The 20,731-nt window shown below is 34.3% G+C and overlaps 5 protein-coding genes across 7 annotated transcripts; all 5 read right to left on the reverse strand.

The window, feature by feature from the left end:
* On the reverse strand, positions 1 to 4,683 carry LOC125806930 (probable amino acid permease 7). Of its 2 annotated transcripts, none has more exons than XM_049486685.1 (7): positions 4,524 to 4,683; positions 3,509 to 3,745; positions 3,050 to 3,143; positions 1,842 to 2,056; positions 1,570 to 1,703; positions 1,251 to 1,478; positions 1 to 592 (listed from the first exon to the last, which is right to left on the reverse strand). In XM_049486685.1, the coding sequence occupies exons 1-7, from the start codon at positions 4,624 to 4,626 to the stop codon at positions 191 to 193; spliced, it is 1,413 nt and encodes a 470-aa protein (XP_049342642.1). In that variant the 5' UTR covers positions 4,627 to 4,683; the 3' UTR covers positions 1 to 190. The 2 variants fall into 2 exon arrangements, with proteins under 2 accessions (XP_049342642.1, XP_049342648.1); XM_049486691.1 differs by lacking the exon at positions 4,524 to 4,683 and having other exon boundaries at positions 3,509 to 3,546; positions 3,659 to 3,751.
* Positions 4,684 to 5,960: 1,277 nt separating this feature from the next.
* LOC125839533 (probable amino acid permease 7) lies at positions 5,961 to 8,868 on the reverse strand. Of its 2 annotated transcripts, none has more exons than XM_049518524.1 (7): positions 8,401 to 8,868; positions 8,066 to 8,299; positions 7,833 to 7,926; positions 7,437 to 7,651; positions 7,140 to 7,273; positions 6,560 to 6,781; positions 5,961 to 6,469 (listed from the first exon to the last, which is right to left on the reverse strand). In XM_049518524.1, exons 1-7 carry the CDS (start codon positions 8,468 to 8,470, stop codon positions 6,068 to 6,070), a joined length of 1,371 nt encoding a protein of 456 aa, XP_049374481.1. In that variant the 5' UTR covers positions 8,471 to 8,868; the 3' UTR covers positions 5,961 to 6,067. The 2 variants fall into 2 exon arrangements, with proteins under 2 accessions (XP_049374481.1, XP_049374489.1); XM_049518532.1 differs by having other exon boundaries at positions 6,067 to 6,461.
* A 1,091-nt stretch (positions 8,869 to 9,959) lies between these two features.
* LOC125807379 (amino acid permease 5-like) lies at positions 9,960 to 11,264 on the reverse strand. Its single transcript, XM_049487079.1, has 2 exons — positions 11,189 to 11,264; positions 9,960 to 10,303 (listed from the first exon to the last, which is right to left on the reverse strand). Exons 1-2 carry the CDS (start codon positions 11,262 to 11,264, stop codon positions 9,960 to 9,962), a joined length of 420 nt encoding a protein of 139 aa, XP_049343036.1.
* A 2,667-nt stretch (positions 11,265 to 13,931) lies between these two features.
* On the reverse strand, positions 13,932 to 15,318 carry LOC125807004 (oleosin 16.4 kDa). Its single transcript, XM_049486759.1, has 2 exons — positions 14,913 to 15,318; positions 13,932 to 14,222 (listed from the first exon to the last, which is right to left on the reverse strand). The coding sequence occupies exons 1-2, from the start codon at positions 15,316 to 15,318 to the stop codon at positions 13,939 to 13,941; spliced, it is 690 nt and encodes a 229-aa protein (XP_049342716.1). The 3' UTR covers positions 13,932 to 13,938.
* Positions 15,319 to 15,661: 343 nt separating this feature from the next.
* LOC125840707 (probable galactinol--sucrose galactosyltransferase 1) lies at positions 15,662 to 20,121 on the reverse strand. Its single transcript, XM_049519675.1, has 13 exons — positions 19,720 to 20,121; positions 18,777 to 19,027; positions 18,593 to 18,683; positions 18,363 to 18,411; positions 18,181 to 18,272; positions 17,988 to 18,095; positions 17,769 to 17,903; positions 17,272 to 17,682; positions 16,986 to 17,127; positions 16,826 to 16,893; positions 16,597 to 16,731; positions 16,304 to 16,521; positions 15,662 to 16,220 (listed from the first exon to the last, which is right to left on the reverse strand). Exons 1-13 carry the CDS (start codon positions 19,908 to 19,910, stop codon positions 15,841 to 15,843), a joined length of 2,271 nt encoding a protein of 756 aa, XP_049375632.1. The 5' UTR covers positions 19,911 to 20,121; the 3' UTR covers positions 15,662 to 15,840.
* Between the last annotated feature and the right edge of the window lie 610 nt (positions 20,122 to 20,731).

The raw sequence follows: 20,731 nt of genomic DNA on the forward strand, positions 1-20,731 counted from the left end.
TTTACATAATCAGCATTTTAAAACTATTAAGAATTCATTTACATTTCTTCTGTAAATAACATATCTAGTATAATCTCACAAGTGGGGTTCGGAGAGGATAGCGTGAATGCAAAGCTTATCCCTACCTTGAAAGGTAGAGATGCTATTTCCGACAGACCCTTGGCTCTAGAAGGGATGTGAAGAAGCATTTTTACCCGAACCTAGCAACAATAACTCCTCTGATAGACCCAACAAATGCGTACAATATCACAACCAGACATACCATTGTAAAGACGCGAAACGCGATAGCTTTGCTTTTCCAACTTTCAATTCTTTTCTGAGTCAAGTACATCTCTGCAGGGAAATAAACGACGATAGGCCAAAATGTTATTGCTCCGGACACCCCTACGACCTGGTTAAAGTAAGGGAACAGGACAGCAATCCCAGTCATTATTGCAACATACGCTGTTCGGAAGAATAATCTCATAAAATTCAAACTAAATGACAGCATTGATAGAGGTTTCAGAGTGTGATTCTTGTGAACGAACTTGCTATCTGGAAATTTTCTGACAAACCATCTCTCAACTTCTGCAAATATTGGCTGGCTGAAAACCTGTAAAGCATATTCAAGTCAATACAGAAAAAGATCAACTACAAGAAAGCAATTTGTAGCTTTGTAAAGAAAATATAACTTAGGCAACCAATGATGGAGCTAGAATATTCACTAAGGGAATCCAAAATATAAAGAAGTAAAGACAAAGAAATCAAGGTGATTCAACATCTACTATGTGATTCAGTTGAACCCCCTGCGTCCCCCTAGCTTGCCCATGGGCGTAACTCAAAAAAAAAGCTAGCTAGTGAGATGAGAATTGTCAAAATGATAGAAGGAGACTTAGGGGCTCAATATTGTGAAACACAACAAGAAGAATGGATTTGCTTTGTAAAGAAAAAGGACTTGCGGCCTAACTCAAGAACAAAACCTAGCTCGTGAGGTAAGGATATTTCTGAGATCATGCAAGGAGACAACAACCCATTCCCTCAACCAATGTGGGACACTTTAAGTTTAGCAGAAGAAGATGTCAAAAGTAAAGATATCCACTAACAAGGAAGAGTTATTCTGTTAAAAAGATTGTGAAAGCATAAAAGCTATAACAATGACAACTACGCCTTAGTTCCAAACAAGTTAGGAGGTGAAGGTGTAAAAATTGTATAAGAATAAAAACATGGGGCTACAATGTTAAGACTTTGACAGAACACTTAAGTAAACGTACCTGATATCCACCAACAAGATGAAGAATAACACATGCATTAGCAAAGTCTACAAGCCAATATGGTTCATAGAAACCGAATCCTGTCAAGAGATTCCCTGGTGTGGAATTACCAAAGGCGGCATAACCAAATCCTCCACAGCAAAGGTAGAAAAAAGTTGTAATACAGGATGCCATTATTGAGACCTTCTTCATGGTGATCTTTTCTGGAGGAGGTGCCTTTAATGTGTCCTACATATTTTTGGAAGTTTTCATTAATTGCTTAGTGCTGCTTAATGCTGATTAAGAAAATTATTTAATGTAGAAAGCCAAATTGCAGCACCTGAACCTCCAGAAATATAAGAGAGAATGGAAAGGCAAAGGCAATGTTCCCGAGCGCTTGAGCAACCAACCACACTTTCTCAGCAGCTGTAGAACTTGGCAGTCCTGTAATGCTGCCTTTGATTTCTCCATTTTCTGCATATCAAGATTCCGGAATGGAATTTTAAGATAATGGCAAGTTTGATCATCTATATTACCTGAGATGCTAGGCCTGAACATGCTTGTTATTGTGAAGATTTTGGGACTATAAAGGCATGCAAAAAGGTAACCTACCTATTACTTTGGCTAAGCCAAGTGCTGATCCGATAATTGAATATGTGAAGGACATGACAGCAGCAACTACGGAGAGCCACTTCATATTTGGAAAATCAGGAATTTGAGACACTATAACTTGGATTAATCCAAATATTACCATATACCTAGTACTTTCATATCCACAGGTAGCCTTGTGACCTTGATCATGATAGCAGTTTGATTTATGGATAGCTCTGAAAGCATTTAGAGGATGCATTATTAATATCAGCTTTAGAAAAAAACCCTCCAAATAGATAATTTGAGAATGCACGCGAGTAACAACTCTCAACTCTTATGCATATGTGCTATGCAACATAGCCTTATTTACTATGATCCTTTATTTCATTGGTTATATGAGACTCCTAATATCATTTAGGGACACATTTTTTTAATCCAATAATAGATATCGAGTGTAAGTTTAATTTTAAGAATACATGATAGCAATATCAACTTTATAATTATACTAAGTAATGTGTGTCCTATTTAAATATATTCCAAATCCCATTGGTTATGGAACTTTATCTCCTCGATAATGGAACACCTATCCTAATTTCACTAATTATGATATATACTTTCCTTATCCCCCTCTAGTTATCTGATTAGAATGATGACATGAATACACATCTCTACTTATAGCTAGATTCGTAAGTTTCAGACCGTATTGTTCGATAATTCTTGAACCCTTACGAATCCTTAACAAGTTTATATTGTAATTGTTAACGGTTAAAGGAAAATCTCAGAAGATAGTGTAAAATGAAAACCTCACTAGTTTAGAGCATGGGCTCACCACCTTAGGCGAAGGATGGTCCGGTGCACACCTTTCGCTGAAATATTATGTGGTGTACAAAGGTTAAATGTTAATTGTTAGCTATTATGAGTGTATATTGGTTTTGCACACCCTTAACACAACTGAGAAGAAAATCTGCATACTCTTTGCCAAACTCTTGGCTCCGCCACTGAACTTTAGAGAAGATAATAGGTCTGAAGCATGAATTTGGCAAGAGTTCATAAAGAAATCATCCAAAAACTAAGTTGTCTGATAGTATGGAAATGCAAACATGTAATCTAGGATAACCCAAACAAAAATTCAGTATGATAAGCAGCAAGGCTCATAAAGGAAATGTATATGCAGAAATTGTCGAAAGGAGACATAAACAATACTAGTAGAGCAAAGATCAATGACATACTGTATACTGGAGGCGGATGTAATCGTATATATAATTGCAAGCTTGATGAAATTTATACGAACAGCGATTCCACAAAACCAGGCATTTCTTTTTCCTGAGATGCCAGAAAAAAAGAATTTGCTGTGTAAGCCCAAGTATATATCAGCCCACTTGAGTTCCGCAAGGTAAGAAGAAACTTGCTGCCAAGCCAAGTTCTACATAAGGACAGTTAATTTTGGCATCCCATAAACTATTCAGTTGGTCCTCCAATCCAATCAAGAGAAGTTTTACAATGGTTAGGCCACCATGTCCTTAAAATCTATATATAGACTCCTGGAAGAACGACATGTTTTCTTACTTGAACATAATTTATTTCCACGAAAAGTAAGGAAAACGAGAAGTAAATAAATGGTTCATCTGAACTGAAAAAGTGCAGGACATAGGATTTTTTCTAATTTCTTCTTAGCTTGAAATTCTCACCTAAAATCTTCTGTACAGCATCAAGATAACAGCCATTCCTATCAGGGCCAGTTTCTGGATCAGGAGACTTATAGCAATTGCAGAGAAGAAATACAGAAGTAAGAGAGACACAAGCAAATATGAGCATAGTCAATGGACCAGCAATCCAACCTAGCTGTGCCATGCTCCATGCTAGTGATAGAACACCAGAACCAATTACTGCTGTAATTATATGTGCCAAAGCTGTCCATTCATTTCCTGAATTCTCACGGTTAGTACACATATTAGCTTCTGTGAGTATCATCTGCTTGTACAGGTTTCAATTATTGAAAGAAACTATTAGAAACTAATACTAGTAAATTATCTATTTTGTTAGAAAAGATCAAGATGATTACCCTTTTTACAGCTTGTTTGGATGGTTTATCTACTGTTGCTTTAAATACATTATTTGTTTTGATTGTTACTTAAATTTTACTCTACTGCTTTGTATTGTCAAATTCATTGTTATGTAAAGACGAAAAGTTTCATCTTATGTAAGGATCGATTTGGTGTGATCCCCTCGTTGCCTTTTTTTTCTTCAACTTGCTCTTACTTAACTTTACTTTACCTTAAGCTTATACTTCATATTGCTGGTGCACAGTATTATGAAACTACGAAAAACGATACAATCTATCCAAATATGTGTTCACCAAAAGTCCAAAACAATATAGTAAAATACAATACAACAACCATCCAATTAAGCTTAAGACAAATCTCCTTCAATAAACAGAGATAGGACAGCAATAATTGCAGAGGACAAGTTAAATCAAGATTCTTGAGATGGGTTCACTATGGACCCAATTTGTTATTGTCAAGATTCAAACTTTTTTGTAAAATGAAGTTTAAATGGTAAAATGGAGATAAAGGGGTTTCAAGAAAACAGGAAAAAGTGAAGTATGATACTCAAAAAAAATAAAATGACCTTGTAATATATTGGGAAAAATACCATGTAATAAATTGAAGAACAGAAGATGTAAAAAAGGGGAACTTTTGTTACCTGTTCTTTTGAGGGCAAGCTTAGATGAGTGGGAAGAAGAAGAAGAAACATAATTTGGGTCCAAAAATGGCATTTGAGAGTCACTTTCTTCATCCAACCCCATACCCCCCAGCTATCTGAATCTATTTCTGAATATTCCAAATTTAATGGAAAGTTCTTTCTACAAAAAATTGTCTGATACTATTACTGTTTAAATAGAGATAATACTATTTTTTAGTTCAAAATTCTTTCTGTTTTAATTTGTTTGTTTGATTTTGACGTGATATAGAGTTTAGGCACGTAAAAGATAACTTTTGAGTCATATGATTTTAAAAATAAATTAAGTAGAATATATCAAAAAAAAATAATCTCATGATCTTAAACATATCACGTAGAAAGTTAGAATTAAAGAATTATCAGAAAAAAAATAATTTTTTTAAAAAATAAAAATAAAAAAAAAATAAAGTAAATAAAATGAAATGGAGGGAGTAATTAACTAAAATGTTTATGTTTAGTCCTCTTATATTGGAAGAAAGTATGTTATATTGAGATTATATTTAGAATTTTGTTACCGTAGCATACGAAGTAACGTTATAAGCTTAGTACAATACATGAACAATTAAATAGTTGTTATAATTTTGTAAATATTTACTAGCCATGAGACTAAAGGTGCATATTTTGAAAGACTAAATATGATTATGATGTATTATAAGGATCAAATTTGGAATTTACTAATGATTGAGGGGACAAAAATGCGATTACTCCTTTTTAATATTTCAAAGAAATTGACACATGCTTATTTATTTATTTTAAAATTATTTAGTATTCGTATTTCAATCTAACCTATAATGGGGTAGGATATTTTTCTAAATTGAAAAGGAAAGGCCACAACTTTTTGTATGATAGAAAACATTGGTGCCTTTCAACATCTTTGAAACGTCAAAAAAATGAATTACTAAGTGATCGTTCGACCATGAAAACTAAATATTCCTCTTTGTTTGGAATTTTTAGCGTTGAAGTAACAATATTTAGAATTTCATATTTTTTTTTTCCTAATTATAATTTATACCCTCAATTTTTAGAAGCTAGCAAAATCACTAAACTTGACTAATTTACCTTAAAACATACAATCAAATATGTTTTAAAAGAATAATTTCTCAAAATAAATAATCATATAATGTCATACAATAAATCACATATACGAGCTACTACATGTTATTATAAATATTTTCGCTTTATTTGAAAATTTTGAAGTTGGAGTTGTGTTTGATTATAGTTTTTGCAAATAATATTTAGTTGTTTGAACATACTTTACCTAAAAACATGAAAAAAATTTCAAATGAAGTCCAGAGAGGATGGTGTTTAACATAGACTTACTCCTACCTTTATGGTAGAGAAGTTGTTTCTAATAAACTCTCGATTTAAATAAAGCATATTAAAAACCAAAGACTTATGTAATTTAAGTTACTAAATGAGATTTGTAAATTCCATTTGAAGAATGGCATGAATACAGTGTCTTTTGGCTTACAAATCTTACTAGCTATTTAATAGTAAGATCTTACAATTTAAGCTAATTTAGCACTAACTATTCCCTCAATTGATCCAATCAAGCCCAGTAAAGATACAATCAAGCAAACCATACTGAAACCTTCAAGAAGTATCCATTTTCTTGTCCAAGCTCCAATTTTTCTTTGCACAATGTACATTTCCACTGGAAAATATATGGTCATAGGCCAAAAGTTCAATGCTCCCAAGATTCCTAATACCTGGTTGAAATATGGAAATGCCATTGCTATTGCTGTTGTAGATATAACATATAGAGTTCGGAAACATAACCGGAAGAGGTTCAACTGGAGAGCTGGCAACACCGGGAGTTTGATGGCGTAGAATTTATTTATGAATCTGCTCTCAGGGTACTTCTGAGTTGCCCATTTTTCAACAAATGCAAATACTGGCTGGCTGTATACCTAAGGAAACGAGCATTTTTTCGCGTTAAGGTTAGAATTTTCGTAAACCAAGTAAAGGGTGGAAGGAAAAGACTTGAATTTAAGTACTACCTGATACCCTCCAACCAGATGAAGGACTATGCAGGCATTGGCAAAATCAACAAGCCAAAATGGCTCATAGAAACCTGTCAAGAGGTTCCCTGGTGTGTCGTTCCCAAAGGCTGCATATCCAAAGCAACTACAGCATAGATAGAAGAAAGTGGTGATAACTATCGCGCTTATTGACGCCTTCTTCATGGTCTGGTTTTCTGGTGGAGGCGATTTTAGTGTATCCTTCACTCCATAAAAAAGAACATCTTTAATATTAGGAGAAACATCATCAGTCTTTTGTGATACTTTTAGTGTAACTATTCCTACTCAGAGTGTTAGTATTATGTCTTGTTTGGTTTCAGAAACATTAGCTAAGTTGATATTTACGCTCCGATAATTACCCTTGAGCAAATTTTAGAAAAACTATACAACAACTATGCCTCAGTCCCAAACAAGTCGAGGTCTACTATATAAATCAATATGCAATGATCTAGTATCAGGACAAATTGTAAGAGCTGGATCTATTTATATCTCACTATGATATATTAAGAAATGCCAGAAGTTAAAACTTGTAAAGTTGTGGAATATCATTACATAATACCTGTATCTCGAGGAGAATAATCGAATAAGGATAGGCAAAAGCAATGTCTCCGAGTGCCTGGAAAACTAACCAAATCTTCTGAGCAGCACTCCTTGTTGGTACTCCCACAATGCTTCCCTTGATACCCCTATTTTCTGCAGACCCAACATCAATGGGGAAATGAGCAAAGAAAATGCTTTTCTCCATGATTGGAATTTGGAACTAAGATCAAAATACACAAGATTCTTCGATATATTTTTGGAAATCGAGATGAAAAAACAAGAAACAGAATGAGAAAAAGAACAGTCAAGGCTTTACCAATCACTTTAGAAAATCCAAGGCCCAATCCGATGAAAGAGTAGCAAAATGACATTAACGCAGCAACAACGGACAACCACGCCATGTTATGAAAATTTGGTATCTGCGACGTTACTATCTGAATAATGCCAAAAATCAGCATGAAATTGTTTGTCCCAGTCTGGCAAACAGCATTTTCTCCTCCTTTGTGGTAACAATTTGATATCTGAATTTCTCTGCAAAAATTGCCGGTCGGATGAATAACTTAACAGAAGCATATCTCATTCAGCTTGAATTGTATACACTGTCTCTTGCAGGCTAGGCATCAATATAATGGATATAATGTTATCTAATAACTCGACCAAATGAGCAAAGAAAAATGTCGTAGATACTGTTATATGTATATAGCTAACTAACCTCATACTTGTTGCACTTGTAATTACATAAGCAATACCAGTCCCATAGAAGCTCACATACTGAAGCAAACCACACAACCACGTCCATTTCTTGCCTGAACGAGTATAAGTCAAAATACATAAAAGACGCATCTAATCCCCTCCCCTAAAATAATGTAAAAGAGGAATCCTCATATGAGAAACTTTTAAAAGAGTTTCTAAGATAATTCTATGTTGTAGGATGGAACAATCTACCAAGATTAACTCTAACGGCATCAATGTAAGAGGGATTTCGCGTTCCTGTTATGGGATCAGGTGACCTGTAACAATCACATATGAGAGATGCAGATATGTATGTAACAACTGCAAAACAAAGCATGGTGATTGGCCCTGCAATCCATCCTAATTGTGCTGTGCACCAGGCTAGAGAGAGAACACCAGCTCCGATTACAGCTGAAATGATGTGCGCAACTGCAGTCCACAAAGTTCCTGGCAGGAAAATACATATCGACTATTGTTTCTTAGATTTAATCCTAGTCAATGTTAAAACCCAGGCCCTGTAGAAAATTTTGAGACAACTTTAAGCTTACCTGTTCTAATTGTATCTTCATCCTCTTTGCCTGAAGTTTTCTCTTGTTCTAGAGAACGTTGAGCTTCCATCTCCGTTTGATATATTCTTAGACAACGGAAACTAAAAACCTCAAAGCAACTCTTTGAAAATATGCAAGTGGCTTAATAGATATTACATAAAACATGAGCTGTATAAAGCCTTCACCTATTAGTAGAAACGTTCAAAGACGTAATTCGCTTATACTCCTCCCTTCACAACAACAGCACTATATAGTACCATGTAGTAGTGCTAAGTTCTCATCAGTCATCACATTAATGAAAAGGATAGAGGGAAAGAATGTCTTTGTTGGAGTTAGCCACAAATTTAGTCAACAATGATGGAACTTCCACTATAAAGAAATGTGTAGTTGTAGCTCTTTTGCTGTAATTCTACCCTTTAACTGCAAATAGATACAAATTTTGAAGAAAAAATATCTTCTTGCCATATAATTATAAAAGCAACAGTCCAAATTGAACCTACCAATGAGATAGACCTTTCACAAGGGGGGTGACTATTTAAACATAGAGTCCAATAATTTTTACCCATTTTGGATCTTATCAGTATGGCCAGCTCTGTACATAACATATTTACATTCACACACTCCATGTGCATGTCTTTTTCAAGGCCTAACAGGTCAAGCCAAACTTAGGTTCAAATCAGTGTTTGGGTTTTTTGGATTCTAGTATGAAAAAAAAAATATTAAAATCAATGGAAAATCACAAATTTGGTCGATGTGACTCGGACTGCCAAGTAACACCAACAACACACTCAGTGTAATCCCACTAGTGGGGTCTAGGGAGGATAGGATGTAGACAGACCTTACTCATACCTTTCTGGGGTAGAGGTCGTTTCCGATTGACCCAAAACTAAAGGTCCCCACCGAGATTTGAACTTGGGTTACTGGATTCAGAATCCAATGTCCTGATCACTAGACCATGGGACCACTAGAGTACCAAGCCTTCATGAAAACTTGTAATGTCACAATAAGGTCAACAAAAATCTAGAGTATGTCAAATATTCCACAATCTTTACATTGTTTCAATTATGATACAGTAACTATCAATTTCTTAAAGCCACATGAGTTCTCAATAACATGATTATATTTATATTTTCTGTTCTTCTTAGTAGACTTTTTTTATTTTTTCTATCTATTTCCAGGATGCAAACGCTCAGTCACAATAGCTACACATAACTGTTCAGCCTTCTCTCCGAAAGTCATCCAACTTTCATATGCAAAATAATTGATGACGATGATGATAACAACAAACGGTTTATGAGAAGGTAAATCAAATCCCAACAGAGTGATTTCTCTCTTCTGCCTAAATCTTAGTGATAGAGTTATCCAACATATGTGATAGTGGTAGGTAGCAGGTACCGATCAAATAGCCGAGGTGGGTAAATTAGCCCGATTTAGTGGCGGAGCCAGGATTTTCACCAAGTGATTCCAAAACATGTATATACATAAAAATAATGTTAACCATGTATAAAGTATAAACAGTGTAATTTCCGCTGAAGGGGTACAAATGAACCTCCTCGGCCCTAGCTGGCTCTGCTACTAGGCCTGAACACTACAAGACAATAATGAGAAGGTAAAAGATATACAGTGAACAGTAACTTACTAAAGTAAAACCCTGCAGCTTCCAATAAAGAGTGATTTGTGGTAGGGCCAAGCACAGAATCTGGAGACTTATAGCAATCACAAAGTATGGTTGTTGCAAATAGCATCACTGCTGCAAAGAGTAGAATAGCCAATGGACCAGCTATCCATCCTAATTGTGCTATACTCCATGAAAGTGATAGTACCCCTGCCCCTATAACCCCTGCTATAATATGTGCCGCTGCAGTCCATATTGTACCTTTTTTCTCAATATCTGAGTATACAACTAAAAAAAAAAATGAACCAAAACCCAAATTAGTACTAGTAAACTAACAACCCCAAGTCATAAAGATAGTATCTTTAACAAAATCAAGACCCCATTTACTACACCTATTCAAAAAAAGATAGAATCTTTAACAAAATCAAGACAACATTTTGCTACACCAAGTCAGAAAGACAGAAGTTCGAGGCAAAATCAAGATATTATTTTGCTACAACAAGTCATAAAGATGGAATTTTAATCAAAAATCAAGGCACCATTTACTACACCTATTCAAAAAGACAGAATCTTTAAAAAAATCAAGACAACATATTGCTACGTAAAGTCATCAAGATGCAATTTTTAACAAAAATAAAGATAACATTTTGCTACACCTAGTCATACTCCCTCTATTTCATATTAACTGAATTTGTGAGGCAATACAGACTTGTTAAGAAAAACATTCAAATATATAATTTAAATCATACTTTCCACTATTGTTCTTTGTCAAATCATAAATATAACTTTGCAAGTAGTACACTTTATCTCCTAGAAATAATCAAACTTCATTAAAGGAAATGACAAATATGGAAAAAGCTTTAAACATCCCTCTTAAACTTTCAACAATGAAAAAAGCCTCAAAAACTCAATTAATATGGAATAGAGATAGAGGGAGTAATAAATATGGAATTTTTAACAAGACACCATTTACTACTCTTATTCAAAAAGATAGAATCTTTATCAAAATCAAATTACCATTTTGCTACACCAAGTCATAAAGATGGATTTTTTAACAAAAATCAAGACACCATTTACTACCCCTATTCAAAAAGATAGAATCTTTAACAAAATCAAGCTAACAGTTAGCCATACAAAGTCATCAAGCAGAATTTTTAAGAAAAATCAAGATACCATTTGAATCAGAAGAGCCAGAAAATGTTGCCGGCAGTAATGGGGTTTCTGGATAATGTTCTATTCCACCAACCATAATTTTTTTTTTTTTTTTTCTGTTAATGTATTCCTCGTACAATATATAAGAATATATTATAATGAATAATAATGGGTCCTGTTGTTGTTTTTCAATTGGTTCTGGCCTATACAGGTAAATGTTTGGCATTTTAATATGAGCAATTAATATCAATACAACTTTTTCTCTGCACGTCACCTATTTAAAACTTCTAACTATAGGTGGGCCTTCTTAGGTCATGATTTTGACAATAGGTGAGCCTATTTATCTCATGATTTATGATAAAATTTTGACAAATAGCTATAATTACAATTTATGTATTAGCCAAACATAATTATAATTGTTGTATAAGGTGGAAGAGTTGTATTGGAGGTATAATTGTACATGTTAAAGAGTAGTATATCACAAGGAATATGAAAGTGTAGTGAAAGAGTTATATGACGTATCGCGCAAAAGAATTGTATCAACACATGTATATTTGATACAAAATTTTAAAATGTAATTATGTTTCGGAATTTTTTGAAATTGAACTTACATTTCATGAATACATTTTATATGTTTTTCAGGATATGCAATTTTTTCCTTTTTCAGTTTATGTCTACAATTAGGTTCAATTATTTTGAATTCACTCCACGTAAGGCTCATTAAAAGGAAAGCCTTAATTTTTCATAAAGGGAGTCATTTCCTACCGAATTGTTTTATTTTTAAGATTTTAAGTTAGGTCACACTAATGTGTTTGTGTCGTCTAAGACTTGTCAAATTTAGTTTTTTATCAACATAAAACCTATTAAAAGAGAAACGTTACTTGTTAGAATTCTTTTCATTTTTAGAACGCAAATCTAAATTTTCTCATCAAGAGTATCACATTTTATGATACGGCAACATTTGGTGATAGTTACTGAAGCTATTATAATTGAAACATTTATCTTGAAACTTCCTTTTATGTATGGTCCAAATAGTCTTGTCTAGTTTTTGAGATTAGATCACTATGCATAGATAAGTGTCACGTCCTGCCACATCACAGTTAAATTATGCGTCTGGATAGGAGCAGGGGCGGCTCTAATAAATTGGTGGCCTAAAGCAAAATCCAAATAGAGGCCTTAAATTCGAATATATATTTTTTATGAAATTTATTATAGCCAATTATTTAATTTTTCTTGCGACATAATATTCATAATTTATCAAACTTCTATTATTTCCTTGCTCTTTTATGAAAAAATTATATTTTCTACAAATTATACGCGATATTTTAAAAAAAATAATATGTATAACCTATTGTATTTTTAAAAAATGAGGCCCCTCAAATTTTGGGGCCTAAGGCAGTTGCCTTTTTTTCAAAGCTGTAGAGCCGCCACTGGATAGGGGCGGAAGGGTCTAGAGTTGTAGAGAGGTTTATAGAGAACTCTAGAAGCCCTTAAATATTTCAAAAAGGCTTTAGAATGTGTAGAGAATTCTAGAGAGGGACTAGATATTTTCCAAGAAATCTTTGGAAAATCCTAGAAAGTGTAGAACTCTCTAGAAAGAGGACCAAAGTGTAAATAAGTTAGGGACTTGTAAGTAATTTTACATTATACTTAGGCCCTTAGGAGTTAGTATAAATAGGGATGCCCTCTCTTAGGGATCTTAGTTTCAAAGGGTTTACTTGAGCTTACGAGATCTTGAAAGAATAGTGAGTAAGTTGTCAAGTGCCGCACGGAGCTTTAGTGAGACTCTAAGTCCGTGACTCCGTGACACAAGTCACTATACTACAAAAAAAGATACTGTTGAAAACCAACGATGAATCAAAGTAATTATTTATAAAGAAACCTACGAGCAACTCTTAGACATGCTATTCGTGGTGGACTGATAAGTACTTTATTATAAAAAGTCTCAAGTTCAAATCCTACGAGGTAGTACAAAATTACCTTCATTGGGGAGCGTTTTAGCTTTAATGAAACTAGGCGAATTTTAATCCAAGAAAAAAAACTACCTAGACAAGCTTCACGCGGCAGAGTTGAAATTACTCCTCCTACTAAAGTTTTTGGAAAAATCCAGCCAACCATCAAGTCTCATCAACTTTTTCAATCATTGGGAACTTTTTTTTTACTATCCGACAACTTTAACCTTTTTTAATGTATAGTGTTACTTATAATTAAAATATTCACTTAAAATGACAAGACATTACCAATTTAGTCCCAAAGCAAGAAAGTTCAGATTTTGTTTCCAAATAGAAAAATTTTGAACTCATGGATAATACTCTGTACTTGTATCTAAAAATGTCTAGCTATATTCTGGGGTTCTTTTTCTTCTTTCAAATAACATAAAACAGGTTTAAAAAGAAACTTGAAGCTAAATTATCTTTGTATGACTTATAAATCACGAGTTCGAATGCAACTCAAAAGTCTATCTCTGTGTGACTTTTTAAGTTTATATAGGTCACGAATTCGCATGCTCATAGTCATAGATGTATAGAGCAAACAAAATCCTTGCACTAAAAACATGTTGAAAAAACAGCACCAAATATGTACATACTGTAGAGACCTAAAGAAGTAGGAAGTAAAATGACAACACATTCTCTAAAAAGTATATGTACAGTGCTACAACAACTAAGTAAGAAATGAAAGACAAAATAACATCTATCATAAACTGCAACTCAGTGAAAAAGCAAAGTTTATAAACTAGCCACTTCTGAACATACATACATATATGTTCTTAATTAAGTCTCTTGTGGGATCTGTCTTGGCACATTTTGCTGCAAATAGTCGGCAGAAGTGGCCATATCTTTGTTGTGTTGATTCTCCTCCAACTCATCATCATTATCATCATCATCAACCTCTACAGTAACTACGTGGACAATAGTAGCTGTTTCATTTTGATCATGTGGATGCTCCTTTAAAGACTCAAATAACTCAACTATTTTATCTACATGAACTGGCTCTGAACTAGTGCTACCCTGTTGCGGCTGCTGCTGCTTTATAGCCTCTGTTCTATCCTCAGTACCTGCAGGGGAAAATATAATGTATTGTCGTACAAATATTATGACATATTTAAGATCACAAGTTTCTAACGGTTTTCAATGGCCCATCAATGTTAATACTTCTAGTATGTTTATGACTAAAAAGTTTCAAAAGTGTTGATGTTGTTAGGATCAAGACCTGCCACACTTTGGCTCTAATATTTATTTATTGGGGATTAAATGCTTGGAACCAAGCATCATGTTCGACCATGACTTTATTTCGAGCCATCAGTTGGGCTTAGCTCTCGGCAGGATATTGGCGTTACCCAACTACTTTCTTTATCATATGAATTGAAATTGAAACGGTTTTAGCATATATATGTGAAAATTTACTAAAACCTCACCCAAGTACCAAGTTGGGATAAAAAAAATAGCGATATACAACCACCCCATATGCAGGGTCTAAAAAGAATAAAGTGTACACAGATTGTACATTCCCTTATCTTCTTGTTTGTGAAGGCAGAATAACCAAATAATGCGCTAATTGAAACACAATAAACAACGAGGACCATAGGCAACTACGAGAAAAATGCTACTACTAGTATACAATGCACCAAACTAGCACCAAACCTACCCCACCTAAAAGGTAGACAGCTTAACTACCTACTAAGCTTCTATCGTAGCGACACGAATATAACTATGGAACCATCAAATTAAAATATGCTTCAAAATACCTGCCACTTCAGTGTCATGCTCCTCCTCCTCTGTCTCCTCCTGTTGAATCATTTTATCCACAATAACCGGCGCATCATCAGCACCGCCGCCATACTCTCCGCCCGTAATTCTACCTTTAATTACCGACCTATACACCAAAACAAACGACGACAATCCTAAACCTGCCGTAACTCCGGCCACCCCAAATCCCGCCATAGCAACTCCAAACACCGCAGCAGCACCAATTAACAGAGGACTAAATATAACTAGCAACGGAGAAGTTACTACCAAAAGTATAATTGAAGCGAGAAAACTAAAACCCATTAGCCCCAAAATTGGAACTTCAATTGCAATTCCAGCTATTGTTGCCCAAATCTTCGTCTTTCGGGTCGGACTCACCTCCATCATTTCCCTGTTTTCAGCCATAATATTTTTTTCTCAACACTTGTATAATGATTATCTGATCATATATTATGTTCCATATTTGGAGGATTTATGAAAACAGGGCACGTGTCTGATACTTTTCTATACGTGGTGCATCGCAAACAGAGTCGATTTTATTTGAAGTTATCGTGGCATTATAGAGCATAGTTTCATTGTTTATCCAGTGCAATATATGTTATCTGATTATATTTGGATCAATCATAAATAGTAAATCTACCAAAAAATAGAGCATAGGATAGAATTACTATAAAAAAAAGATAAAATATGATTGTTAAGTACTAATAAATAACGATAAAACTAGAAAAATATACTAAGATAACAATATGATCAGATCAAAATCAGTCATCATATAAAATGAGAGTTTTCGTCATGTTACCTATGATGTAATAAAATTTAAATAATAATCAGACACTGCTCTCTAAATTTAAAAACTATGAGTAACTGGAAAAGAGAGACTTTGTTCACAAGTCTTCAACTCATCCATTTATGATCATCTTGCACTTTTCACATTTCAACTTTTACATCCCAAAGGTATAATTCTTCATCAGGAACTCTAATATTAATGGTGATTAATCCAGAGGATTCGTCGTAATCAAAATGTACTTGTTCGTTGTCAACTTGTATTCGTTTTGGCTTCCCAGATGAATAAGCTCCAAACATGCCACATCCGCGAACCTTCATGGAAACTAATCCACATTTTCCCTCTGTTTCATACTTCAGCTCTTTGATTGCTCCTCCTGAATTGAACATATTCACAAGACCAACCGGAGCAAATCTTGATCCTGTAGACATTTCATTGATTGGAACAACTGTAAAGACTTCATATTCTCTCGCGTTTAGAGTAATTGGAATCGAGGCATTTTTAGGAAGATTGATCAATTCCCCTGCATTGGTTACAATTAGGTCAGCAAAATGTGCAATTTCTTCAACCAGAATGCAGGTAATAGAAGTGATTAAAACAGCTTACTATGAAGATGAGAATACAGAATGGCATCGCCAGTCCATCCATCATGAGCAATCCTTGGTAAGTAATTGACATCATTAGCGCGAACAATTCCAGTTATCGTCCCTGGTTGACAATCGTGGATTAGATTCTTCTTGCCAACCTTACACCATCCAGCACCTTGACAATTGAATACACCAACTACTCCATTGAAATCGTTGAGATTCCAAATCTTCAAAAGACTGCATATACATGAGTGAGATTAATGTACATTACAAATATATCTCAATTGAAAATGTATCTGATCAAGCAATTACCTTATCCCGTCTCTTGCTGGATCAGAAAACAAGCAGTCTCTAGTTGGCCTTCCTGGAAGTTTGGCGCGTAATATGGAACCATCTGGAAGTACAAGCTTCTTTAGAAGATTAAAGTCGTGCTGTCCAGGCTTGTCACTACATTGCAAATAGGCAGCGATGAGAAAATATTAACGAAAATTGGATCATACACCAAATAACTAGCTGTTTTTAAGGTATATATAAGCAGTACCTGACGTAAATAGCACAGCCTCCAACAGCTCGTGCTGCTCCGTGGTATTCAGCCATGGGATGCACACTCTAAACATATTACAAGCATTTTAGTCAGTTGAACCTTTTTTTGATAAGTTGGGAAGTATACTAAGAAACTGAGATTCATATCATCAACTCACATGAAACATATCCCAATCAGGCTGCATGAATTCACCAAGGAAAATGGTGTTGTACGCCACTGATGCTATGTGAATTGTGTGTGACGCAGGGTCTCGTGGCCAGAAATCGTCTGATGCTCTTATAACAGCTGAACGCTTTGCACTACACAACGAAAGAGAAATAAAACTGGATCAGAATATATATGGTAAGAGTATCTAGCATCTCTTTACGATGATTTTCCATTTCTTAGAACTATTTCAGCTTATAACATTTACTAGTAAGAGATGGAGAGCGAGACAAAATTACCTGAATAAACTATCATTACTATGGCTCATGCATGAAATAATTCCATTATCAGGAAAATTTCGAGCAATAGATGCCTCTAATGCTTGATGATACTTCCTTGCGAGTTTAACTCTTCCACCGTGACCAGCTCCAAGTGTTTCAAGGATGTTCTGAACATCTACTTTAACCCCATCTATACCCGCAGAAGCAAGGTATGAGTGTAGTTCATTATAGAAGTATAAAACTTTCTCAGGGTTCACTAGACCAAGACCATTCTTTATCAAGCTACTCAAAGCATCATCAGGTTCCTGTGACTCAGTCCCGGGAGATGAAACTGGGAAAGATAACTTGGATCCATAGTGTTCCATCTCAGGGACCCCGGGTCTCACACCGCCCCAGTAACCAGCAAGTGCATGCCACACATACACATACCTAAAGTGCATGATCCAAAGAAGGAAAAAACTTAGTTGATAATTAAAAGGACAGCACCTAATAGTTGAAGATATTGAAGAACATACTTCAAATTGTGTTGGTCTTTGATATTGGTGACAACATGTCGAAGTCCCATTGCAGGATCGTTAACCCTATGACCTTCCTTTCCATTTTTCTGAAACTTATGGTTCTCTTTGATATGAGTTAGCCTGTTTGCAAAGCTGAAAACGGCCAAAGAACGATCAGAACATTTTAAGGGGTTGCTAAACACTGATGATGATATTACTTGTTTTCCATCTACTCACTTTGCATGGTTATCAGCAATAGATTCAATGCCATTGGGATCCATACTCACTGATTGCCATCCATCATCAATGAGTACAAACTTTGGGGGAATACCTCCTTTCTCCAAACTGCAAAAGACATAAAAGTTTCAGCACCCTATGCAGTGCAGGAATTTAGAATGCTAATCAGTATCTAAAAATTGAAGTTGATTACCTCTGTAGTCCTTGCTTCACTCCCTCTGAAGAAACAGTTGTATAGAAAGCATCCCACGTGCACCATCCGAACCAGTTCAACATGTCTGGCATCTGAATCATGACAAAAACATACAGTTATATATATTCAGAAGTTATGATGTCAATGGCACTTGCAGAAATCAGAAGACATTCAAAAAGTACCTTCTTTCTATCACGGTGACAAAATGTCTGTAAATGCCTCTGCACCGTCCTGTGTTGATAAAGTATTTTAACCATTTCAGAAAGGCAAAATGTCTATGGTACGGTTATCAAATTGGTGCAACATATGAAATCTATAGGATGACTCTATAGTTATGAGAGGAAAATGAGTTGAACATTTGAATAAGGAAATTTCAAGAATGGAAACCATGAAAGAAAGGACTAAAACATACTTGACAGCATTAGTGATGACATCAAAAGGGTCTGGTCCAGCTGCTACATAAACCAAATGGCTTCCCTCGAAATCTTGCACAGCAGGATCTCCTGCAATCAACCATCATCATTAGCATCACAAAAATTGGTAAAGACCATACGACAAGATCCAAAACGTATCAATGGAGATTGTAATATCCATACCACTTTCCAGACATATCTCTAACTCGTCGTTTGAATTCCCTTGAAGAACAGCCCTAAAATCTCCCTCTAGAATAGGCAAGAAAACAACATACAATGCTGAATTTTGCTGGTTGTCTTGATCAAAATTTGAACCATCATTTCCTTCCACAATCAAAAACTGAGTCTCAAATGGTATATCTTGGCCAGATGTACCCATTCTCTGTGTCATCCACCATAACTTGAACCGGAAACCACACATAAATCTCAATCCTCTGCAAACCATTCAAACACATAAATAATTTCCTTGTTAAAACCAAAAATATCACAACACAATCATTACAACCAAAAAATTGCAAATTGTACTTCAAAACTCCCAAGGATTCTCAACATTTCGCTCCCGTTTGGCCGTAGATTTTAAAGTTGAAACTTGAAATTTTTATTTTTTGAAGTTGTGTTTGCACATGCATTTGACTTGAACTTTTTTATTTTTTGAAGTTTAGTGAGTTAAATATCAAGCTTTGGGAACTAGAAAACATTTGAAGATCAAATTTCATGGCCAAACAGATATTTGAAGATACTTTTTCAAAATCTATGTCTAAACACTAGCTTAGATAAAGAACATGGAAAGTCTTAATGAAGTTAATACACAATATCCTCTACAAACCATAATCAAGCATTCAACAAGTAAATAACTTCCTAGTAAAACCTCACATGAAAATCAAAGAACCAAAAACCAAAAATGTAATCTTTACAACAAAAAAATACAATCTTTACAACAAAAATGCAATCTTTACATAAGAACTCCAAACAATCTCAAACACTTAGATAAAACACAGGGATACCTTAAAATGAAGTGAAAAACAAAAAATACCATTATCATCAAAGAACCCTTAGATTCATAAACAAAAATTCAAAAATTAAAACCAGACAGAGAAAATAACTATGAAGAAGAAGAAGAACATACTGTAGTTTGCCAATAGGGAAGACCCTATGACTACCAACTCTGTCTGAGTTAACACCAAGAAATGCCCCATTAGTGAAAGCTTCACCATTTGGCTGAGTAACAATAATATTTTCATCAACATCAGTTAGAATGCTTTGCCCCAATACATTAAGCTTCCTTTCAGCTACACAAATTCCTGCTCCTACTGTCATCTTTTTTCTTTCTATAACCAACAAAACTACCCAAACAAGAAACACCCAAATGAAAAAAAAATATGATCTTTATCTTTCTAAGACCAAAAAAAAAAACAAGAAATCTCAAAAACCCCACAAAGAATAAGCAATGACGAGATCAAAACTTGTATAGTAATTGAAAAAATGCGTAAAAAATTTGAGAACTGAGAAAAGTGGAGAATAGAAAAGCTTGGGAGGTTAATATACTAGCCGGATTTTGTGCCTTTTATACAGAATATTTTAGGCTACGTTAGAAGCAAATCTCGTTTTAAAATAAGTGTCATTTTGTATATTCAAATAAAAATAAGTAAGTATATTTTTTTAACTATACACTTATTTCAATTTTTTAATAGTATTTATTTTTCATTGATTTATTATGTATTATCTTTTATTTATTTTTAATGAACATAATTTTTATTAAAATGACACTTATTATGAGACGTATAGGTATTGCCAAATGGTAGGTGGGGGACTAGTTGCTCAGTATGATCCAATCTGGATTTTTTATTATAAAATTTCTTGATCTTCACAAAAAATAATGTTGGATTTTTTCTATTTTATATTACTCAATTTTTTTCCTTATACTTTTCCTTTTTTATGGTAGGAAGTAACATAATGAAATGGAAATATCTTCAAAATAATTCAATTCATTTATTTTTTTAGGTAATAAAATCTTATCCTTCCATTCTAGTTGTCGTAATATTAAGTATGTAGTTTTTTATACTTCGATTATTATCCTTTTTTCCTTTTTCAAAATGTTTTAATATGGTTTTTATGATATTTTTTCATTGTATTTTGTT

The sequence above is a fragment of the Solanum verrucosum genome, unplaced genomic scaffold (genome assembly GCF_900185275.1).
Source record: "Solanum verrucosum unplaced genomic scaffold, falcon-dt-bn FXZP01000277.1, whole genome shotgun sequence".
Lineage (NCBI taxonomy): Eukaryota > Viridiplantae > Streptophyta > Magnoliopsida > Solanales > Solanaceae > Solanum > Solanum verrucosum.

Bases quoted from the DNA above. Each gene is read 5' to 3' on its own strand.
- LOC125806930 (XM_049486685.1), bottom strand. From the start codon at position 4,626: ATGGGGTTGGATGAAGAAAGTGACTCTCAAATGCCATTTTTGGACCCA. The intron at 2,057-3,049 runs GTATGTCATTGA...AAATGCTTTCAG, and splicing joins ACATCCGCCTCCAGTATACA to AGCTATCCATAAATCAAACT. The intron at 1,704-1,841 runs GTAGGTTACCTT...CTTGATATGCAG, and splicing joins TGGCTTAGCCAAAGTAATAG to AAAATGGAGAAATCAAAGGC.
- LOC125839533 (XM_049518524.1), bottom strand. From the start codon at position 8,470: ATGGAAGCTCAACGTTCTCTAGAACAAGAGAAAACTTCAGGCAAAGAG. The intron at 7,927-8,065 runs GTAGATTGTTCC...ATACTCGTTCAG, and splicing joins TGCCGTTAGAGTTAATCTTG to GCAAGAAATGGACGTGGTTG. The intron at 6,782-7,139 runs GTATTATGTAAT...TATGGAGTGAAG, and splicing joins TTATTCTCCTCGAGATACAG to GATACACTAAAATCGCCTCC.
- LOC125807379 (XM_049487079.1), bottom strand. From the start codon at position 11,264: ATGGTTGGTGGAATAGAACATTATCCAGAAACCCCATTACTGCCGGCA. The intron at 10,304-11,188 runs GTATCTTGATTT...TTTTTTTTTTAG, and splicing joins TGGCTCTTCTGATTCAAATG to TTGTATACTCAGATATTGAG.
- LOC125807004 (XM_049486759.1), bottom strand. From the start codon at position 15,318: ATGGCTGAAAACAGGGAAATGATGGAGGTGAGTCCGACCCGAAAGACG. The intron at 14,223-14,912 runs GTATTTTGAAGC...TTTCCCCTGCAG, and splicing joins GCATGACACTGAAGTGGCAG to GTACTGAGGATAGAACAGAG.
- LOC125840707 (XM_049519675.1), bottom strand. From the start codon at position 19,910: ATGACAGTAGGAGCAGGAATTTGTGTAGCTGAAAGGAAGCTTAATGTA. The intron at 16,894-16,985 runs GTGAGTTGATGA...TAATATGTTTAG, and splicing joins CTGATTGGGATATGTTTCAT to AGTGTGCATCCCATGGCTGA. The intron at 16,221-16,303 runs GTAAGCTGTTTT...TAACCAATGCAG, and splicing joins TCTGTATTCTCATCTTCATA to GGGAATTGATCAATCTTCCT.